The 24,098-nt window shown below is 38.3% G+C and overlaps 1 protein-coding gene and 1 long non-coding RNA gene across 5 annotated transcripts in view; one reads left to right on the top strand and one right to left on the bottom strand.

The window, feature by feature from the left end:
* The window catches only part of LOC134748344 (nephrin-like), a 167,441-nt gene that overhangs the window by 85,444 nt on the left and 57,899 nt on the right, over positions 1–24,098 (top strand). For 3 of the 4 annotated variants that reach the window (XM_063683115.1, XM_063683117.1, XM_063683113.1), the window contains exon 3: positions 3,453–3,576. In XM_063683115.1, coding sequence (XP_063539185.1) covers positions 3,453–3,576 — 124 coding nt within the window. Of the gene's footprint in view, positions 1–176; positions 207–3,452; positions 3,577–24,098 lie in introns of those variants that run through there. The other variant, XM_063683116.1, reaches the window with a different exon arrangement.
* The window catches only part of LOC134748376 (uncharacterized), a 351,953-nt gene continuing 343,128 nt past the window's right edge, over positions 15,274–24,098 (bottom strand). Inside the window, exon 2 of the long non-coding RNA XR_010128408.1 lies at positions 15,274–15,429. This is a non-coding gene — a long non-coding RNA (uncharacterized LOC134748376). The remainder of the gene's footprint in view (positions 15,430–24,098) is intronic.

Here is a 24,098-nt window from a genome sequence, read left to right as displayed (position 1 = left end):
TGATAATATGACAATCATTACATTATGACTTTCAATAATTATGTCAAACAATAGAGACCCATAGAAACTCGATTTAGGGCAAATCTTCTATGACTTGGACCACTAAGCCATCAGCCATCGGCAATTTGCGCTAACACCACTAATGGCTAGCGAACTCTTAATCCTCTTCATCTGTCTTCACCTACCAGATGTTCACGCGTCTCAATGTACGTAAACGTATGTACATTATAGTACAGTCACTGAATTTGAAAGTTAGTCACTTATAAGAATAAGAATAATTTCATTTATTTATACTTTTGTATCTTAATGCCATTACATAGAAACGAAAAGTGACAAACGTTCAAATTTTGTGACTGTACAATTATGTAATATTGTCTACGGGTACCGTGTATCTTTATATGTATATGTATATATATATATATATATATATATATATATATATAATTATATATATATATATATATATATATATATATATATATATATATATATATATATATATATATATATATATATATAATTATATATGTATGTATTATACCTATGTATTATTTATATAACTTGTATTTGTTTAGTTGTATGAGTTGTGTAAAATACCTACTTTATTTTGTAATTACAACGTGATGTTGCACCGCCTACAAGTTATCTGCTTTGCCCGAAGGTTGACTGGTAGAGAATGGCTTGTAGCATTAAGTCCGCCTTTTGTACATTTGTATTTTCTTTTGTGCAATAAAGATTAAATAAATAAATAGTTACTCATAAATTAATACTATGAAAACTGATTATATCGCGTACTTATATTGAATTTATAATACATCCCGACGTTTCGAACCCTTTACAGCGTTCGTGGTCAACGGGTGACTGAGGAAAAAGTGCAAGTTTTATCGCGTATATATATATCTTTACTTGAAAATAGTTGTAGTGTATAACTAGCCTTATGAACTGATTTTGCATGTACAACCAGCCTTAAAGTTTATAGTTTATGATGGTTCATTATTTTAGTATGTGGGTATTTTTGCACTTTGTAGTTTTTCCTCAGTCACCCGTTGGCCGCAAATGCTGTAAAGGGTTCGACACGTCGAGATGTATTATAAATTCAATATACGCGATATAATCCGTTTTTATGTACATTATTTTATTTATTTTAAACTTTATTGCACATAAAAAGTGTACAACAGGCGGACTTAATGCCATTATAGGCATTCTCTACCAGTCAACCATAGGGCTAAACAGAAAAGCGTCAAGGTGGGTGCACTGAGAGAAAAAAACCAATAAAGAAACGTAACTTTTGAGCGAAGTAAAACTTCTAGATGCATAATATACTAATATGCTTAATTATACCTTATGACTATGAGTACACTAAATATATATATATATTTATATATAATTAAATATATGAATAAGCAAGGATAAATACATATACATACAATTGCACGTGCGTTAAGGGTTACATTATATGTATTTAAGGGCCGTAAAGCTTACTACAATATATATATATGTGTCATGGGTGTTTTTTTATGTATTTATATAGATAAATACACCCATGGCTCAGGAACAAATATCATCACACAAATAAATGCCCTTACCGGGATTCGAACCCAGGACCATCGGCTTCACAGACACGCCCACCCACTAGGCCAGACCGGTCGTCACATGCCTTGTCCAAAACCGGGTATACCAAATCCTGTACACCCTTCATGGGCTCTTTTTTTGTTTTGACACTAACGTACCTACGAGATACAAAAAAATCTGCTGACCTAAATAGTCGGTTATAATACAATAGTTCTTGTAGTAACGACGCTCAAAAAAAGGACGAAGTGCTTCGAGAAAACGTAGGTAGTGCCCTTGCGCTTTGCTTTGCTCGTCTTGGCGGGGGCACTGCCGTGCCCCCAGATGTTACTGCGTCAATTTATATTTAATATTTCATTCAATAGTTCAAATAAATGGCGATATTTGTTATCAGAGCTTGATTTATTTGTTTTGTGATATCGCTTTTATGTGACTGTGACAGTTTTTGATATATCAGTACAAAATATGCGTGCTTATTGGAAAGTGTCGAATAATACGTGAAAATCACATAACTGAAAAATAATAGAAATTAAATTTATTCTATCAGACGTAGAATGTAGGTATGCGAGTTACTTTGACTGCAAATAATTTTTCCCCTCACTAGCTCGGAAAGCCGTCTTTTATCCTTTAAAACAAGCGGGGAAAAACGCATTTTATCCACTAGTGGGGAAAGTAACTTGACCTTGGATGGAGCGTGTTTAAGTAGCTTGACAAAAATAAAACGTAAAATGCTCATAATAATGGTTCGTTCGATATTAATTATCATTAAATAAATGGTTTGAGAATCTAATAAAAAATACCAGATTTAGCTTTATTTAATGATTTTATGTCATAAACCTTCAAATTCCATAATAAACGTTTGTTTTTTAATAATTATGTTAAATATAATTCTAAACGCACAAGTTAAGTCGATGCAATTTCAAAACGCATCATTGACATTAAATTTCATACGTCAGAAATGTCAACATTGTCAACAAAAATTTTACTTAAAAACTTCTCACGTAACAGTACTGAACAGTACAGAATTTCCAGTTTTTTGTTATAGTATCGTAAAAAATGAGTGATTCCAGTTGATGAAGATGATCTAACGCCTGTGGATGTTGCACTTTACTCGCTATAGTGAGGGGAAAAGTTTTGTGTTACACACGGGTGCAAATGTATTTTACGTCTCGTGTGTTAAAACACTCGCTACGCTCAGGATTCTATTTTAGAACCACTCGCTTCGCTCGTGGTTCAACTATAGAATCCTTTCGCTTGCTCGTGTTTCAATTCCACACTCGCGGGTAAAATACAACTTTGCGCCCTTGTATAACAAATAACTATTACAATCTCAAAGTTGAGTATTTGTTAAGTATATGTACGCGCGCTGCGTACAGTGTAAATATAATTTTCACTGTACGCAGCGCGCGGATTTCGAACCAGCATCTTGGTGATTAAAAATGGAGGCCTAAACTCACCAAATTCTTGAAATAAACCTTAAAAAACCGAGTGCGAGTCGGACTCGCGCACATAGGGTTCCGTACCATTACGCAAAAAATGGCAAAAATCACGTTTGCTGTACGGAAGCCCCACTTAAATATTTATTTTATTCTGTTTTCAGTATTTCTTATTATAGCGGCAACAGAAACACATCACCTGTGAAAATTTCAACTGTCTAGCTGTCACGGTTCATAAGATACAGCCTGGTGACAGATAGACGGAAGACGGACAGATGGACAGTGGAGTCTTAGTAATAGGGTCCCGTTCTTTACTTTAAATCGTGACAGTTGAATTTGAAGTTTAATTGAATACATCTAGAATTCAAGAACAACCTTCAACCTTCCTTATGGACTCGAACCCTGGACCGTCAGATCCAAAAGTCTAAAATAAACTATTTTTTCTAGGTATCATCCAGGTCTGGTCTGCTCCAGGCCGGGTGACCAGACTGCCCTGCAACCTCGCGGCGCCGTCCAGAGACGTAGCCATGATGTTGTGGTTTAAAGATGGCGATCGGATGCCTATATACACGTAAGTGTTAGTCATCATCATCATAATATTCTTTGTCGGTGGAGCAATTTCCATGTTTCGCGGTCCACTGCTTTTTCTTTGACAGCCTGATACGACACGACGTTGAGTTTTTCCTTTATTTGATGCATGTACGCTCTCCTTGGTCTTCCCTTCTTCCCCGTTGCTTCAACTTTCCCTTCTATGATGTTTTTGATAAATTCGTCGTGTCGTATCAGGTGCCTAAGCATATTTCCTCTTCTATTATCTATAGTTCTTAACAAATTCCTCTTCTCATCTACTATACCACAACTATACGTAAAACCTCTTCGTTGGTTTTCTTAGAAAAGGGTCATAAGCTCCATATGCATAAGGCCCCTTCCCTGATGGAAAAGTTCCTTATGCACAAGGAGCAGGACCTTTTTCTGATAACAATCATCATCATACTGTCCTGGCCGGTTTCGGCCTCGGCGACTGAGGTTATTCTGGCTAGTGAGAGCGACGATCATGAGCTCTCAGGTGGCTGACGTAGCCTATTTTTGCAGTTAATATACGGCCACACTCACCGCAGGTCAGCACCTCTCCAACAAAATTGTAGTTTATGACCGCAGCTAGGGGCCCGTTTATCAAAAGCTTGTAGTTTGTAATACAAGTGGAAGTCCCTTTCTAACAAAAGCTGTCAAAAAGGGACTTCCACTTGTATTACAAGCTACAAGCTTTCGATAAACGGGCACCAGGACAGTATGATGATGATGATTGTTATCAGAAAAAGGTCCTGGGCCCGTTTATCAAAAGCTTGTAACTTGTAATCCAAGTGGAAGTCCCTTTCTAACAAAAGCTGTCAAAAAGGGACTTCCACTTGTATTACAAGATACAAGCTTTCGATAAACGGGCACCAGGCGGTCGCATCGCGTCGAGTTCCACTCGCCTCTGCTCTTCAAAGGCTTGCACTTTTGTACTCACTGTATGCCTCCATTTCGGCCGATCTTGTGCCGAAGTCTCCCAGTGCGATGGCTCAATGTCATATCTCCGCATGTGACGCTTTAGCACATCTTTGTATCGCAAAAGTTGGCCCCCATGTTTCCGCTTACCACTTTGCAATTTGCAACTGAGTACAAAATGCGCTTAGCAATTCTTTCATTAGACATACGGGACGGGACATTAGATAACAATACATACACCAAAGGAAAACAATATCTTTAACCCTTCACCGAAAGGGGTACCTCCTCCCCCTCCCCCAATCTTAACTCACTTACAATACACTCACGATTCATCTCTGCCAACAGTTGGCAGTTATTAATTAAACGGTTTTAGCGCAAAACTGTGACATCCGACCCCGCTCGATGACGTACCGTCGAATGGCAAAAGCCTGTAACTTGAATTGTGGTATATTTAAGTAAGTGAAAAGGTTTTCTCACGATTTTTAGGGTTCCGTACCTCAAAAGGCAAAAGGAAATTTATAGGATCACTTTTTCCGTCCGTCTATCTGTCTGTCTGTCAAAACCCTTTATCTCGGGAACGCGTAGAGGTATCCAGTTGAAATTAAAACTATATACTTAGGTCTACAGTCTCTTGAAGCTGTGAAAAAATCAAACCTCTGAATTAACGCAAAAAAAGATACGGCCGTTTATGCCGTAAGAAACGTACATTATATTTCGACACTCTCAAGGGAATCAAAAAGGGGTACTTCCGGTTAACCTAGAACTATCACATTTGGTAAGTAATATCGTCTTACACTACAAGTAGAGGGAAAAATCTCAAAACCTTAAATTTGTAAAAATAAGTTAAGTTTGTACGGAGCCCTCATTGGACGAGTCCGACTCGCACTTGTCCGGTTTTTCTATGATATAAGAGGTAAACGAGCAGAATAATCGCCTGATAGTAAAGCAATGACGTGACGTGTTGCCTCCCTGTCACTCTTACGTACGAATTTACAAGTGCGACAGAGAGGCAACACGTCGAACGAGGCTCGCGGTAGGCCGTCTGCATCTGCAATACTTCACTCCACAGCTTAGCTGTGCTAGGCAGGAAGTTTCTGAAGAAATATACGAGGACTGCCTACCGTCTAAGTGGGGAAGGTTGAAATGCTTTACGTTTTCTCACGACGATTACAATGTTTTTAAGAGTCCCCGGCGAGCTCGGCTGAATTTGAGCTTCCCATACAAACGGTTTCGTTCTTATTTTGTTGTAATGAAACTTTGCGCATACAATAACATGATGTATAATATTATCTAGGTCTGTAGTTAGTATATATAGTTCCAGTTTATAAAACAAACGAAACAGAGCAAAAACAAGTTTTGTATGAAAAACTGTATTTTTTTAATTATGGTATCTGAAGCTACATAAAGCACTGCAGTTCTTGACAGCAATTAAACTTTTATATTTCGAGTATCTATATTAAGAAATTAACATCAGTAACATCAGTTAGATGTCAATTTTGATGTCAGTGTACGATCGAATTAGCGTGAAACCCTATTTGGGGTTTTCGGATTTACATAATTTTACAATTTAGCGGTACGATCCCGATGACACACGAGAGTTGATTGATTACGTATATCGTGTGTTCGATGGGGACGAATCGGTTACAGCGAACTATCAGCCGACATCTGTGAGTAATTACAGTACAAAATATGTACGGTTCGGATTGAATGATTAATTTAGGGGTTTTAGGGAATAGAGAGTATTAAATAATTTCACGGTTTAAAGTTTAGACACTTGTTTTAGTCGCTCGCGCGACATGTTGGCATGTCGACATAGTGAGTTCGTGCTGTGCGCTACGATAGCGCAAGACCTCCCAACTGGCTTTCTCGGCGCGCGCGCACGGCCGTCGTGAACGCTGCTCGCACTGTTAGTGCTTGAGAAAGGAGACCTAGGCTCTCCGAAACATGTCGCGCGAGTAACTAAAACAAGTGAGTCTAAACCGTGAAATTATTTAATATTAGTAGGTAAGTCTCACAACAGTTTAAATTAGAATAGAGAGTATACTCTTCTCCAGGCATTTGTGCCTTGGGGCTGAAGCACAGAATAAATAATAGTACTAGAAGATTCACTCTCTAACAAAACGCGTCTATTACGACAAATATGAGCGCAAGGTGGCGCAAATGCGAGCAGGCGTGCGTTCCGTAGCGGTGCGCGGCAACTACTATGGCTAGACACCAAAATTGGTGTGGGACGCATTTACTTGTAGCGACGCAACGAAATCGCGGAGTGAGCCACGCCTGACTGAAGACCAATGAGAGTTGGTTAGAAATTGTACATGTTTCCGTAAAAAGTTTTAAGTGAAAATAGCGTACTGTGGGATTAGGAGGATTTGTGTAAAATTGTCCTATTTTTTTTACTAACACAAACTCAAGTATCAAATTGGTCGCGAAGCAAACGTGTTAACAACATTCCAGGCATTTGTGAATGAATACTGAAGGCTTAGTGACAAGATTGCACAGAAACACTGCTCCTATGCATTGACTGTGCCATTGATATCTGGCGTATGCACAATAGTGTTACAGCTGTATCGTGCTAAGCGGATTATAGTAACAAAGCATTAAACTAAACAGGGTAAGGCCAATGTCTCCAACAATCAAACCACAGTATAGATAGTATCTTTTCACTACACCGGTGCCCTGTTTATCAAAAGCTTGTAACTTGTAATACGAGCGGAACTCACTTTTTCACCGCTTTTGTTATTAAGGGACTTCCACTTGTATTACAAGTTACAAGCTTTTGAGAAACGGGCCCCTGTGCCCTGTTTATCAAAAGCTTGTAGCCTGTAATACAAGTGGAAGTCCCTTTCTAACAAAAGCGGTCAAAAAGTGAGTTCCGCTTGTATTACAAGCTACAAGCTTTTGATAAACAGGCCCCGGATGTCACTTTTTGACAGCTTTTGTTAGAAAAGGACTTCCACTTGTATTACAAGTTACAAGCTTTTGAGAAACAGGCCCCTGTGCCCTGTGTGTTTATTCCCAAAAGCTGTCAAAAAGTCACATCCGCTTGTATTACAAGTTACAAGCTTTTGAGAAACTGGCCCCAGCTCGTATAGGCTCTTGTTAACGTTAAAGTAAAGTAACATTTGGATGCAGACTAAACAGTAACGCAGATTTAGTCTAAATCAGTCATGTCACGTTTGAACTACTTTATTCATTTTATCAAGGAAGTGGACAATGTATCAATCGTTTCCCACTGCTGCAGTCGCATAATATGTTACAAATATACAAATCGAAATTTCTAAAAAGCAAAACAAAAATCTAATCAGTTGAAAAATTACATAACAAGATTTACAAGATCGCGTGCTTGGATGGGGCAACGAATACTAGCTGGACCGTGTCCAAATTTACCATCTAAATCTAAAAGACAAAGGGACACGATAACCTCCGTTGCTACTACTCACTCATAAGTGCATCATCAGGAAAGGACCTGGCGAGACTCTTGGCAGCATCCAAACCAGTTGGGTTACTGCAAGGCTTCACGCATATCCTTCACCCAGCACGTACCTTACCTTACCTTAATAGTCTTGGAATCCCAATCTGCGCAGACCACAGCTTAGTTTAGTTTTATTTTATATTATAAATAGTCGTAGTTCTTAGCTTTTAACATAAATTTAGTTATTATGTACAATAATATTAGGATTATTTTTTTTTCGTTTTAAAAGATTTACAAGCGATTTGAACATAAAGTATAACAAGTTAGTATTCGACCAGCAAAATAAGTACATTAAATTATTGCAACTTAATCCCAACTACAAGCAACAAGCAATTAAAATAAGCAAGACGAATGCCTGGAATTAAGCGGGCGATATGCAACAATAATTACGATACCGGATTCATTTCGGCAAAAGCGCTATCATCTGGATTGGTGCGGTGCGGCGCAAGTTTTTTGGACCGTAGCCAGGAACCCTACTATTGGTTAAGTCACTTTTCAACCCCTATGCACGTAGGTCACTTTCTTGGAACGCCACTTTCGGTAGGCTTTTAAAACAGAAGAGTAAGACTGGCACTTTCTGGGGCCCGTTTCTCAAAAACTTGTAACTTGTATTAGTGTGTGTAGTATACAAGCGGATGTCACTTTTTGACAGCTTTTGTTAGAAAGGGGCTTCCACTTGTATTACAAGTTTCAAGCTTTTGAGAAACGGGCCCTTGGTTACGTGTGATGTAAATTATTTGCTTAGAACGTCACTTTTGCTATAGGTTGTTTCTTTGAACATTATATATATTTTAAATGAAAATGAAAAAAATGATTATTTGTTAACAATAGAGTCTTCTAGTAAGTATAAAATACCTGTGACAGAAGACCCGCTCTTCCATAAAATCACGGACAAATAGGATTGGTTAAATATGAAATTGTAACTTTTCTCAACCCCCATGCAAAACAGAGGAGCCATGATTAATTCTTTTGAAGATACTTCTAAATCTACTTCTGCCGATTCTTTCTGTTGCCGCTATAACAACAAATACTAAAAAGTACGGAACCCTCGGTGGCCGAGTCCGACTCGTACATGTCCGGTTTTTTTCATCGATGCTGAGGATCGTCACGTCAACATTACGTCCTAGAGGAACCTGGTTAAGAGAAACCAGGTTCATTCAGGACGTGAAAAAATCCATTCTCTCTTGTAATAATAATTTCAACCGTGAGTTCTTAGACAATAGTAGTGGCAACGAACTGCATTCGGGAAAATGGCAATGTTTTATTAAGTTTAGACGTACTACTCGTGCCTTAGTAATTGACCAGCGAACCATGACTATAGGCAATCTAACAAAAAGCTCGATAACAATCATCATCATCATATCAGTCAGAAGACGTCCACTGCTGGACATAGGCCTCCCCACAGAGTGCTACAATTACCGGTTTCGCGCCACCCGCATCCAGCGGCCTCCCGCGACCTTTACCAGGTCATATGCCGCACAGCACCCCGCACCCCGTTTTCAATGGGGTTGGCAACTGTCAAAGGTTCGCATAGATGGCGCCATCATAGCTTGTCCCTTTTTCTATGAGATTTGGCTTAAAGGGCATCCAGGGCATAAAATTTCATTAAAAAAACAAAAATTTGAGGCAATTCTAGGGATTGACAGGGCAAGCTATGCTGGCGCCATCTGCTTAAATACTTCGACCGGCTAACCCAATTGCTATAAAGTTTCACCATCATCATCTCCTAGCCGATTTTTGCCACAGCGACTGCGTTTTACCACTGAGAGCGTCGCTGGTGCGCTCTCAGGCGACTGACATAGGCAATTTTTGCAGCAAATGTGCGACCACACTCTCTGCAGGTCAGCACCCCTCCGACATAATTGTAACGTATGGCCACAGGTGGTCTGGCCTGGTTTGGTGGTGGGAGGCCCTGCTTCCCCCGCTCAGCCGGTCGCCGGCCGGCAGCTCACTAGAAAAGGTGTCCCAAAAATGGCTTGACCCACTTAAAACGGGGGTAGTAACCGCAGCTGCCTCTGCATCACCTTATACGTGGTCGAAAACCGAAAAATAAGATTAATAACAAACTTAAACCCTGTATAAAGTTTAGTGTAGTATAAAGATCTGAAACTACAAAACAGAACTAATTAATAAAATTCATAGTGCAGTCAAAAAACTAAAATGACACGATCATAAATCGCGAACGTTAACATAGCGCGGTTGGCAACGCGCCAAATGCCTGCGACTACTGGCAGTGGAGGGTTAAAGTTAACCCGTTACTGCATTGCTAAGGTAAATACTAAAGACATTAGTATTACCCGTGAATGCCAAAGAGCTACATACATTTTGTAGCTACGCGTGCACGCTCAACGTTCAGGCCAATTCGAACGTGTACCTATCAAAACGATATTTGAATCGTATTGGAATCATATCAGCTAGCTGTCATTCGAGCGTTCATTTCTCTTAGACTTGTCCGTACTTATTAGTGCGAGCGAGACGCCTGCAAGAATGACAGTTAAGTTATATGATTCCAATATTAATCCAATAATGTTAGGTGTTTGTTCTAATTAGCCTGCTAAACGTCGACCGCCACACATGGGTTACGCTGCGTCTTACGTAAGCGAACAACTCGCGAACGCGAAGCGGCGCGGCGCGGCGCGGCGGGCCCACGGCGTTCGCGTCCGCAACGAGATCGCCCACGTAGGACACTTCTATAGGTATCAAAGGATTGATTCATCCCGCGCCGCATCGCTTCGCTTCGCGTTCGCGTGTTGTTCGCCAACGTCGTACGCTGCGTTACAGTTACAATACATACGCCGCCATATAATCTATGTTACGCTGTCAATTTAAACGACTTACTAAGGAGCCTTTTCAAAGTCCCAGGAAGTTATCGGTTCGTTAGATCCTTAAGAAATACACCATTTACGTTCCTAAATCATGGTCATGTTACCAATGTCCTGGAAAGTTCATACAAACAGCAACACTCTGCTGTCCATCGGTGGACCTTACGCCTTTCGTAATAAGGTTTAGGAACTGTCATTTAACAGTGTGGGCGATGGTACAGTCAAGTGCATAAATATATATACATTCCCAAAGTTTCAAAAATGTGTGTACGCTCGCTGTACCTTAGACAATAAAGTCGTATTCACATATTTTTTAAGCCATTTGTCTGGATCGATATTTTTGCCTTCGACTGTACTCGTAGACATCGAGAGCTCTTTCTATTTCCCGTGACGATTCAATTAGGAACAGTCCTGGAAACCTTGCAGTACTCGTTAGATCATGTTCCGAGGATTTACACAGTGACCAATGAAAAGCAGTATGGCAATTAGGTATTGCACTTTTACACTATTATAGTGTTCTTAAGGCGTAAATAGTATTACTTATAAGGATTTTCCTATAGGAAAACGTCGTAAGGCACGACCGCACACGAGATGGGAAGATGACGTCGTCAGAACCGCTGGACCTTCGTGGCTACAGGTGGCCCAAGACAGAGAGAGATGGAACCGTTTGGAGGAGGCCTATACCCAAACAGGGGTTCTTGCAACAGAACCATAGTAATAAAAATAACTAATGTATATACACAAACATTTAGAATAAGGAAGCATTATTTTTATACAGTTAAATTTTATATAGAAGTTAGAACAAAAAATAAGAAAAAAATATACTAACGTTAGGAAATAGTAATACTTAGATAAGATAAGTAACATGAAAACTGTTATCTTAAATGCAAGCAAGAAATAAAAGGCTTTTTTATTTATTTTATTTATAAGGATTTTGATGATGATGGAGTTGTTGGGAACTGAGAATGACAGGCCCATTCAAACGTACACTGATATCAGAATGACATCTAAATAATGACATTCAGTTATCGTGCGTTTCGCTCCTACTTGTACGTACATGTATTGGCACGGGCGAGACGCACGATAACTAAATACATTCCGATACATTCCGATGTCAGAGTACGTTCGAATTGACCTGTGTAAGCAGAATTTAATTTGGGTTTAATAAAATTCTCAGTCGTTTGAGTCGTAGGTATATACCGAGTCCCTTTTGAGACATTTTCGAGCTGAACTAAAATGGACTAGATACTAATAAGATTGACGACCGGTCTGGCCTAGTTGGTAGTGACCCTGCCTGTGAAGCCGATGGTCCTGGGTTCGAATCCCGGTAAGGGCATTTATTTGTGTGATGAGCACAGATACTTGTTCCCGAGTCATGGGTGTTTTCTATGTATTTAAGTATTTATATATTATATATATCGTTGTCTGAGTACCTATAACACAAGCCCCCTTGGGCTTACCGTGGGACTTAGTCAATCTGTGTAAGAATGTCCTATAATATTTATTTATTTATTATTATTTATTTATTTATTATTGTCATCATCAACAAATAAAACACTGACAAATCTATACAAAGTCGTTCCTCCAATATTCAGACTATTGCAAGATGGCGTAACCAACGCGGCAGGTCTTAATTCTATCCTTTCGTTCGGCGATTGATCCATAGTTTCGGTTTCCAAAGCGCCATCTATTGAAAGGAAGTTATTTAGAAGCAGGTCTCAGTTTTATCTATTTTATTCGGCGCTCTGACCTCTGATCAAAATAACTCATTTCGTTCAAAAGATGGTGCTCAATATTGGAGAAACGCGACTGCATTTTATAGTTGCAGGCAAATGAGCCAACATGTTACGTACTTGAAGATATTGATAGATGTTACGTATTTGATAGGTTTTGCTTGTCCTTAGTTACAGAGGAGTGTGAAATTATACCATCATTAGATAAAAATACTCGCTCCAGTAATTTGCGTACCTTAGATTATCTACCTGCATATACAACTCCAAAAAGTAACAATGTATACGGTAAAAGAGTAACTGACTTTCTACTCCCATGTATACTAAACACCTTACCTAAAAATGTACTGTATGATCTCATTAACATTGTTGAAAACCACGGCAGATGTATGCCAAGACTAAAAAAATACTACCTAAGTCTAGAGTAATGTATAAAATAGATACAGAGATTTGATGTGTATAGATTAGTTTTATATATATATATAATAGTATAATATAATTATATACCTAATAGTATTAAGCAAACGCGGATCGGACCGCGCGAACTCGCCAACTATTACATAAACCAAAGAGGTTTACAATAGTGGCATACTGGCAAAAGTTGTATGAATATTTAAAGTGAATAAATAAATTAAAAAAAAAATATAGCAAAGAATTGAATATCTGTACCATTTCGTGCCTTGTCACAGTGATAATTTAAGGACCTAGATTTAAGGAACTTAGCATGTAATTATATTCAAATACAATTATATTGTTCATGAATAAATAAATACAATACAATCAACATGAAAGTCACTAGGGACCTCAAAATATTGTCACTGTGACAAAGTACGAAATAGTACTGAAATTAAATTCCTTGAGTACTATACGATAAAATACTACTGATTTTACGCGGACACTGTGTTTAGTAAGCGAGTTGTATTATAATAAAGATCGCAATACATTTCTGTACGTGCGAAGAATGCTAAGAGCTTGGAAGAGACCTAAGTACGAACTAATACTATCGTCTAGTGAAAGCCTCAAAGTTATTTTAGATTCAAAACACGGAAAAAATGTTTTGGAAAGGCAAAGCTGGAAGTCCTGGGGCCTGTTTATCAAAAGCTTGTAACTTGTAATACAAGTGGACCCTTTCTAACAAAAGCTGTCAAAAAACGACATCCGCTTGTATTACAAGTTACAAGCTTTTGAGAAACGGACCCCTTAATCCTGTAAAGACGTTTACTTGTGTGTTCATCACGAATGGTTTGTTTTTTTTATACCACGATGGTGGCAAACAAGCATACGGCCCGCCTGATGGTAAGCAGTCACCGTAGCCTATAGACGCCTGCAACACCAGAGATATTGCCGACCCTTTAAAAACCTGTACACTCCTTTTTTGAAGAACCCCATACTGTAGCCCCTCGGGAAAACCTCGGCAGGGAGCTCATTCCACAGCCGAAGCGTTCGCGGGAGGAAATTCCTCTTAAACCGCACAGTACGCGACCATTTAGGTCCTAGCATGTGAGGATGAACGCCCTGCCGATGGCGAGCGGTGCGGTGATAGAAAGCGGCCGTTGGCATCATGTCAAACAGTTCTTCAGAGCACAGCCCATTAAATTGTATAAGCGGTAGAACACGCATAAGGAGGCAAAGTCTCTCCTTAGACTTAAAGGTTCAATACCGCTTGTGAGTTTGGGATCGTCGTTTGTTAGTGAGTTATAGATCTTTTTTATTTATTTATATTTATTTAGTAAAATCATCGTCTAGTAAGTACCCACAACATAAGCTTTATTAGGCTCACGGTTGATTCGTGAAAATTGTCCAATTTTATTTATTTATTCAGACGTTAGTGTTTGTTCTTTCCCTTCTGCGAAGCTAGTAAACGACTAACAACACAAAGTGACATGTTATACTGTAACGTGTTATTAATAGTATTTTACACCGAAAATCACTCTCATCCAATTAGTGAATCGAACACATGTACTTGAAATAAGCTCCAATAATAAATTTTTCACTCGAATTGTAAACGCGTGAGCAACAAAAATAAAACATTCGATATTAACCGACCAACAAATTTTGACCCCTCGTTGATATAAAATGCGATCCAATCCATAGTCCAACAGATATTGGTTAGTTAATAATGCTGACGCTTCAATTTGCGTCATATTTGTGAGATAAAACTGAATGTTTCGTTTGAAATCGGTATCTGCATCAAAGTGAAAAAATTCGCGCTTTTTATTGATACGATTATATTCAGTTGTTCGTGTGTAATATTTACATCAAATATTTTTACTGATTTATAGCAATGCTAAATGTTAAATATTTTAAGTGTATGTAGGTCAGGGAATAGGTATATGCTATTGATTTTTTATAAAATCATCATCATCATCATCATCATGTCATCATTACATTTCATTCATGTCTTCGAAATATTAACTTCTTGGGCTCATTTTACTCAGAAGCATTTCAGTCATGGGGACCATCATTCGGCGCGAGAGGTTCTAAGAACCGTTTGCGCCTGCAGGTCATCTAAAGGCAATGCCGCTCATAATATACGTAGGAACAGAATAAGTAATAGTATTGTCATACAGAACGGCCACGCACCGCCCCGCCCCGACTCGAATTACCTCGCCCCGCGACAGCAGATTGACTAGCTTTTGGCGAACGCTTAGTTCGGTTTTTAAGCAACTTACTCACACAATGACGCATGACGCGTGTACAAACGTGCCGTTCACACATATAACGGCAAATGTTTTTTATTTATTTTTTTATTACAAAAAGACAAGCATTTGACCGCAATCTCACCTGATGGTAAGTGCCGATGCAGTCTAGGATGGATCATGCTTACCTAAAAGATATCTATTCACTCTCGATTTAAAAAGATCCAAGTTATAGTGGACTGGGAATAGATTTGCAGGAAGTGAATTCCACTCCTTAGCCGTTCGGAAGGTTGCGGGTCACTTCTGGATGAGATTAGCTCAGGACCGGGACAAGTGGCGTACTGGAAGAGAGGCCTATGCTCAGCAGTGGGCGATAAAGGGCTGATATTATTATGATTATGATGATGATGATGATAAATCTGGATGCATAGCGCTTAGTACGAATCAGTGGCAGAGTAACGACGTAAGTCCCACGGTGGCAGAATGGAGATGGGGGGATTCAATTATGTAATCCCATCGCACACTCCCCGAAATGTATCCTGTAGAACACCGATAAACAAGCTACCTTTCTTTCTTTTGATAAAGATAAAGATAGTTTATTATTCAAGTAGGCACATTACAATGTGCTTATGAACGTCAAATAAAGCTACGCCGGCTCTAACCTTAGACCTCTGCCCCGAGAAGATATTAATTCCCCCGCAATCGGAGGAGGGTATCCCAATATGGGAACGGCATTATTATGTATGGCATGTCCGCCCTGTTACGTAGGTTTGTAAGCCTTGGCCAATGAGTATGGCAAAGAAAAATATTTAGAAACAAAGTTCTCCCTTAACCTCAAGAACACTTTCATGCTAATATTCTTATACAGCGTGTTATAAAAATTAAAAGCTTGATTGTCAATATAGCTCCCTTAGGATTAGGTAGGTAATTGTCTCTAAGTCAGGCGCTGGCGTGGTGCCAAGAGACTTCACATGCCAGAAGAATTTGATGCCTTCGTTAGGGCGATAGATTTAGTAGGTTTAGGGCCACTTGCACGACCACTAACCCGGGGTTAACGGCTATAATCTAAATCATCTCGTACCCATCGTAGACCATGAATTGTGCCCAGCAGGACTAACGGCCCAATTCGAAGAATGCTTATGAGATGACACAGTGATACTATACCGATCTGTTAGTGTCAAAAGTGAACCAAAAACGTCGTTTTTCGTCTGACTGACAGTGCGGTATCGTATCGCGATCGGATTGTCTATGGTGTCTCGGGTGATATGGTTCACTTTCCACCCTTGGTTAACAATCTACTATTACATACTTATTAAGTATCGATATTGATAATGGTAATCGATAATGATACCGAAGTGCAACTATTTCCAATACTCCCTGTCTACCCCTGTCCCCTGTCCCTGTCCCTGTCTGTCTGTCTAACTGAATTCAGTCAGGATTGTAGACAGCAGAATTGGGCGTTACCTAGATAATTTCTTATCTAGATAATTATTTTAAATAAAATCATTTCAAATAAATTTATTCGAAGATAAATTCAATCCCAAATAGTGCGATGACAACTTTTTTTTTAGATAAATTATCTAGATGAAGATAACTGGCCTCGTTTGTTATTGAAGTAAGCTTCTTCTTCTTCTTCTTTTAAAATTATGGCTTCAGCCCAGTGGGACTATTTCGCCAGTATCAAGGTATTGAGAGGTTTACAAACGACAAAAATTGTACGGTTGTACAAGACAGTGTACGGTGATTTGTTAGCTCTTGTAAATCGATAGCTAGTCTTTACAAGAAGCACGTGGACTACCGGCCGTTGACTCCAAGATGGTGGTTAAACGCGCTTCAAAATTAATTCTCCATTCACTGCACACTACCACATTAGTTTACTGTATAATAAGCTATCGATATTACACTTTAAACAATATTAATAAGCAAAAAACAAAGTAATTAATCACGATGCTAACTATCAAGATGGCGCTCGAACCGGAACGAAGTAAGCTTAAAATAATCAATTTTTAGAATGTCACGTCGCGTCAAACCGTCACACTGACACTGTACTGACACTAATCTTTTATTTAAAATCCCAACTAATTTATCTAGATAAAAATGAAACCATAGAGTAACTTTTACTAGAGCGGTATATACTGTCATAGTAAATTTTGTAACCCCAGTAAATTCACTGCCATCTGTCGACACACTTTAAAACTAAAAATAAATATTTATAAAAATACGATAAAATGTATTTAAATATGGATAGATGATTTTTTTTATTTGCATTAATTATTTTTATGATTTTGACCCATGTTGTTTCACTGATATGCGTTAAAATTGTTAAATAACAAACGAAACCGTCAACGCCATCTATACGACAGTAGGCCAAAGCTAGTGGCGCCCTCTGAACGAGAATCAAATTTTCTTGATTTTCGAGGCACGTTTTTTCCTTAGACTGTATCCAACTATTACGGAGTTATATCTATCTTTGATGAAACTAATCTAGATAAATTAAAAAAACCAATTGACGGATTATTTATTTATTTCAAATAAAAGATGATTTGGTTGTCTTCTCGGTTATTCGTAAATAGATAATTTTTGCCCAACTCCGGTAGACAGTCAATCGTTAATAATTAAATAATTATTGTCAATCATGTAAGTTTGTCGATTGTTTCGAACTATACTTACTCAGTTTTGGTAGTTCATGCCCTAACTTGGTAACTCCTACTGCACTAACAATATACCTAAATTATATTGGAAATAGTTGCACTTCGGTATCAGAGGAAAATGGCGTTGTTCAAAATAGTAGTTTGGCGAAAACTTGCCAAGCATCTTATTACTTGAAACTTCACAATGAGTTAGAATAAGTATTTGCACGATATAAAATACTCAAACATGCTGGCAAGTTAATCTGAAAATATTTTTTGTTTTATGCTTATACAGTACTAGCTTTTTCCCGCGACTTCGTCTGCGTGGAATCAGTACCAGCAGCTAGAGCAAATTTCGCGCCTGGATAAAAGTAATAGCAATCATTCAGTTAGAGATTAGCTTGACATCAATTATCAGGCAATTTATTAAATCTCTCAATTCTATCCCCCTTTTCACTGCCTTAAGGGATGATTTCCGACATTAAAACTATTCTATGTCCTTCCCCGGGACTGAAACTAACTCTATGCCAAATTTCAACTAAACCGCTGAACCGATTAAGTTTGACAGACTTTCGCATTTATGATATTAGAAAAAAAAAATGACGAAGCCTGTTGCGGATATCATCATTGGTATTTTTGGGACGAAGCATGTTGCTGATTTGCCACCTGACGAAGCCTGCGTTGCGGATTTTTTACATGTAACTATAGTTGGTCAAGCAAATCTTGTCAGTAAATAAGAACAAAAATAACTAAACTCATCCTTTTCTTTTGGGTGCTAACACTAGTGTAATACAAAGATAGTATGATTCTCTCTGTCTATGTTTGAAATGAGACAGTCCTTTGACAAACTATATATTATTTTTTAAGATTTTCTCAAATTCTGTATAATTATATTAAAACTTAAAAAAAAAATTAGTATGTATAAGTATTGTTTTCAAGTCATGTCTAACTAATTTACATTATCAAATTTTAATAACAAAGTACATGTAAAAACGTCGGTAAATAAAGGTAACAAAATAAATAAAGTTTTAAATGTTATAAAGTACATGTAGTTAAAAAGTGAAAATTGAATTAACTTTAAGAAAGATTTAAGATGAAAATTCACATCCGGTTTAGGCAGATAACAGAAATACATCATCTGTGAAAATTTCAACTGTCTAGACACGGTTCATGAGAAACAGCCTGGTGACAGACAGACAGGCAGATAGACAGAAAGACGGACAGTGGAGTCTTAGTAATACGGTCCCGTTTCGGCCGCCGCTTCGCTTCGCGTTTGCGAGTTGTTCGCTTACGTAAGACGCAGCGTTAGATGCAACAACAGCCAACATGTATATTTACCAACGAAGATTGAGCTGTGTTGGTTAATCCGCTAAGTGGTTGTTGTTTAATATCCTGAGTCGAGATAAAAACACCATGCACCGGATTGTGTATATAGTTAACGCTATCTCTACTGAGCTCGTTCACTTACGTACTAACAATGGCATTATGTTAAACAAAAGCCATTATGTCTTTTGTGCCAGAGCGCGTGGCCTTTGTGCCTGAGGCTCCCACACAATAGCCACGCGATCAGGCACAAAGGCCACGCGCTCAGGCACAAAAGAAATAATGGCTTTTGTTTAACAGAATGCCATTGTCAGTACAGGTAAGTGAACGACCTCAGTAGATAGATTATACCTATAGTGCATATTTGCATTTTTCGCTGTTTGTCTAAGTTGGAAGGATATAGCGAACCATACTTTATAATTTATAACAACAGTTCTACCACAGATTCTCTACTAATATTATAAATGCGAAAGTACCTCTCTCTGTCTGTCTGTCTCTTACCTCTTCACGCTTAAACTGCTAAACCGTTTAGAGAAAATTTACTATATAGTTTCAGGCCGGTAAGTACATAATCCTATTTTTTTCCAAATGGATAAGACAAGATACTCGTAAAACCCAGACTATTGTACTGCTTCAACTGAAATTACCAATATTACCATACAGACGCTTTCTTTAAACATATTCAAAATAATAACTTCATCAACCTCGTATGTGACTCCTTAAAACACCTTAAAATGAACTTTATGCTAAGAACGTTAAGCTTGCGTTTACAACTATTACTATTTACAGAGAAATATCCTTAACAATGTAATCTCAAATGTTGAATGTAAGCTTAGAGACATCCAAATACTAGACGTTGCCAAAAATTCTGCGTAAACAATTTCATCCAGTCTAGACATTTTACACATTAACTTAGAAAGACTGAGATTTATAGTTTTAACTTGAAACTTAAGGCGGTTCCCTGAGCCAGAAGGCGAAAAATCTCCTTATATGATCATGTTTTTCTAAGAGGCGTTGATATTCGTAGACGTGGAAAAAATATATGTAGTTCTTGACTATATTATCTTTAACAACATAGCTTCCGATACACGAATCATGACACTTCGCTCGATACAATTAATTCCCAAAGTAACCTCTAACTCGGACTTTTAATCCGACTTTACTCGGTTATTTATTATGTGATACTATAAACAAAAAAAGAAGAAAAAACAATCTTAACTTAAATAGTAATTTCATAGCTTTCGAATTTCGATATTGTAAGGTAATGTTTTTAAAATAAATAAAAATCGACAAAACTCGATCAAAATTGACACTTGGCGCGTATGATCTTTCCCGTTCTTTCTTGCGAAATGTGACAGTGACAGCGGCAAACCGATGGAACGGTCTTAAAGACCAATTGGAACGTACACTAATTGTTGAATGTAGTAGTAATGTTTAGTTTTTATAGTTGCCCAATTTCACAGTAGATGTTGCTATTCTATCGGGTACTGCGCGCTGTTAAGATTTTTCCACAGCCCCTTATATGTATAGTAAATTTCATTTCGGAATAAATGATAAGTTGTCAAGTGTTTCATTACAAAAGGTAAGAAGTGCAGTGCAGTGTAGTGAGTGAACAATGATATCAGAAATATATTTGAATCATGCATGTTATTTACTTATAATGTGTCTCGCCCGCGCAATTACTTGTGTGGGCAAGTCTAAGCGAAATGAACGCATGAATGACAGCTAAAGTCTGTGCGGAAAGAGGTTTCGTAGTTTGTATTAGTTCCCATACATTCCACGACTTCTCTTTTCGCACACTCTTATTGATATGACTCCAATATCATTATAATATCGGTATGAACCGATAACCGTTGGGGTAGACGAGTTCTCGAGTCGAGACCGCGTATCGGCAAACTTAGGACGCCCTCAAACTAAATGGAGCGATGACCTTAGCAAGGCGGCTCGTAAGAGCTGGATCAGTTGCCGCAAATTCGACTCAATGGCGTGCAATATCAGAGGTCTATGTCCAGCAGTGAACAAAATAGGCTGATGATGATGGTGATGATCGGTTTGATATCAGTGCACGACGTGGCTTGTAAGATGTAACGTGGCCAACAAAAACGAAGTCTCTAGATTGGACTTTTGCTTTTCACCCTGAACGCAGGCCTGTAGACTTGTCTAAGAGGTCAAATCGAACGCACTGACATCACAATGATATTTGAATCATGTTATTTAGTTATCGCTGGAATCGCCCTGTAATTTGAAGTACATTTATGCATATCTAAACCTCTTCTTTAAAATATTGGCGCATTGCCAGCGTATTCTCGATGTTTTCAACCAATTAAATGTGCTGTTTAACATTTAATGCGTTTGTATTTAAATGTTTTGAATGTATAATGTGTTTATTGGTGATAGTTTGTGGTTGTAGAATGTAATTAAAATGCATTTAATGATTTCCGAGAATAAGTGCAAATAGATTTGATAACAGTTCATAGGTACAGGTTGCCTTTTTATTAGGGTTCCGTACCCAAAGGGTAAAAACCCTATCTATTACTAAGACTCCACTGTCCGTCTGTCCGTCTGTCTGTCACCAGGCTGTTTCTCATGAACCGTGATTGTGATAGCTAGACAGTTGAAATTTTCACAGATGATGTATTTCTGTTGCGGCTATGACAACAAATACTAAAAAGTAGGGAACCCTCAGTGGGCGAGTCCGACTCGCACTTGTCCAGACATTAAGCGATATTTAATTACAAAATTATTTCATAATGAAGAACAATAGTCATTAATATTATTATAATTTTGTGATGTGAAAAATGCAATAGTTTTGCGTAAAAAATGAGAATATTTATTCGGCCTTAATTCTGTTGTTCTGTTGTGTAGTTACTGATGAAGGTGTCTAAGTCGTCCCGCCATCCGTCTGGACCTGCCACGTCCGCGCTTTCTTTCCGGCATCCACTTGGTGGCTATACTAGCCCACCTATCCGGATGCATGTAGCAGACGAGACCCGCCCAGTCCCACTTCAGCCTAGCGGTCTTCTCGCCCACGTCTGCTATGCCTTACATATATACTTACTTCGCTGGCTCAGCGACCCGAAGTGGATCTTGGCCTCCGATACTAGGTTTCGCCATTCGTTCCTAACATATACATTTTTTTTTATTTGGCGTTTGTCGATGTACGATTGTCATCTTAGCTAGCCCCCCTGATATTCATCACCGAAATCGTAGTCATAATTGGCGACAGCAAGGCTGGCGTCCGTTTAAACGCGGCGCGATTCGTATGCGGCGCGCGACCGTCAGCTACGTGCCAAAAGCGGCTCGAATGCTGTTATCCCAGTCGACATATACACATCGTGAGGCAATTCGCTCTATATTTTCCAATAACCTATGATATAATACATCATTATTCTTAAACTTTCACGATTTTTATTCATTATTATTCACAACGACGGGACTTAATTGATTAATTTTCCTACAACATACCGTACAAAATATTACGAGAAGAATAATGTTCATTATTATACACAACGACGGGATTTAATCGCGTAAAATAAGTTTTAAATTTACCTCTGACGTTTCGAGGACGGCGTTGTCCCCATGGTCTCCACCACCACGACCACGGGGACAACGCCGTCCTCGAAACGTCAGAGGTAAATTTAAAACTTATTTTACGCGATTAAGTCCCGTCGTTGTGAATAATAATGAATTTTGTACAGTATATGTTCTAAGAAAATTAATGATACGAGCCACCCACCTAAACACCAACCCCCAAATCCCACAACGCTTGTTGATAAATATCATTATCGGCATATATTTAACTAAGCGATGTATACATTTATTGCTCTATAATAACATCATCTGCAAAAGTATGATAAACACATAAAAATATACTCCCGACCAGTGTTGGCCGAACGTTAATTGCAATTAACCATTAACCAGTACAAATTGAACCGTAAACTGTAACCGTCCGTTACGGCTTACGGTTAAATTTGTACTGGTCTAATTGCATTAACGTTTCGGCCAACACCCCACAAACCAAATATCAGAATTAAGACATCCAATAAACCCATGCTTGTCTTACTGTTCAAAAACATTTCCTGTGCAAATCTATAAAAACTTATAGTGACTCCGTAAGTCACACATTTAAAAACAAGCCGTACTTCCTAAAGGAAGGAAGCAATACAGTGAAAGAATCCTTCCGTCTTGGATGGCCTCCAGCAAGCCAGTGAATCAAAAGAAAAATATTTGTTTAGACCAGTGCGGGGCAGACTCGATATTGATATCGAGAAGTCTAAAAGTATTCGGACTCAGACTACACAAGCATTACTGCCGACTGCATTGCTGCCGCAAATGTCAATAATACGGGTAGCAAAATCGATTTTGAAATTCACGGCACGGCACAAATGTCAAATTTTCACAAAATATCTATCGGGATACGATTTGACACTTCTTAACCACGAAAAATGAAAGTTTGCGAATATCTAAGACACCTAAGTTCTTTACGAACCACAAACAGTTAATAGTTATTTGTTTTACAAGGGGGCAAAGTTGTTCTTTAACCCCTCGTGCTAAATTCCAGAATTGAATCACGAGCGTTGCGAGGATTTCAAGGCCAAATTTTCACAATTTTCCACCACACCAACGCGAGTAAAATCCTACTGTAAAATATTACAAATCAAATTCAAATGAAAGTTATTAAACATTCAAAATCATCACTTAAGTCAATTCTACCAGCCAACATCAGGAAACAACTCAAAATGTGCCATTTTCAACCAAAAGGTTACTTATTGTCGCTGGTCAGTAAGGTGCTATTTCCATGTAGCTTCAATTAGAAATCAACCTTATAGACAAGCGACAATGTGGTACCTTTTGGTTGAAAACGTCACATATTTGCAAAACATTACTAAACTTTACCACTCTTGTAGATAAAATGCAACTTTCTCATCAGTATATCTCATAAGCCTTTATTTATTTTAAACTTTATTGCACAATATAACAAATGAAGTA

This window comes from Cydia strobilella, chromosome 16, assembly GCF_947568885.1.
Source record: "Cydia strobilella chromosome 16, ilCydStro3.1, whole genome shotgun sequence".
In the NCBI taxonomy this organism is placed as follows: Eukaryota; Metazoa; Arthropoda; class Insecta; order Lepidoptera; family Tortricidae; genus Cydia; species Cydia strobilella.
This window is presented reverse-complemented; position numbering and strand designations above follow the sequence as displayed.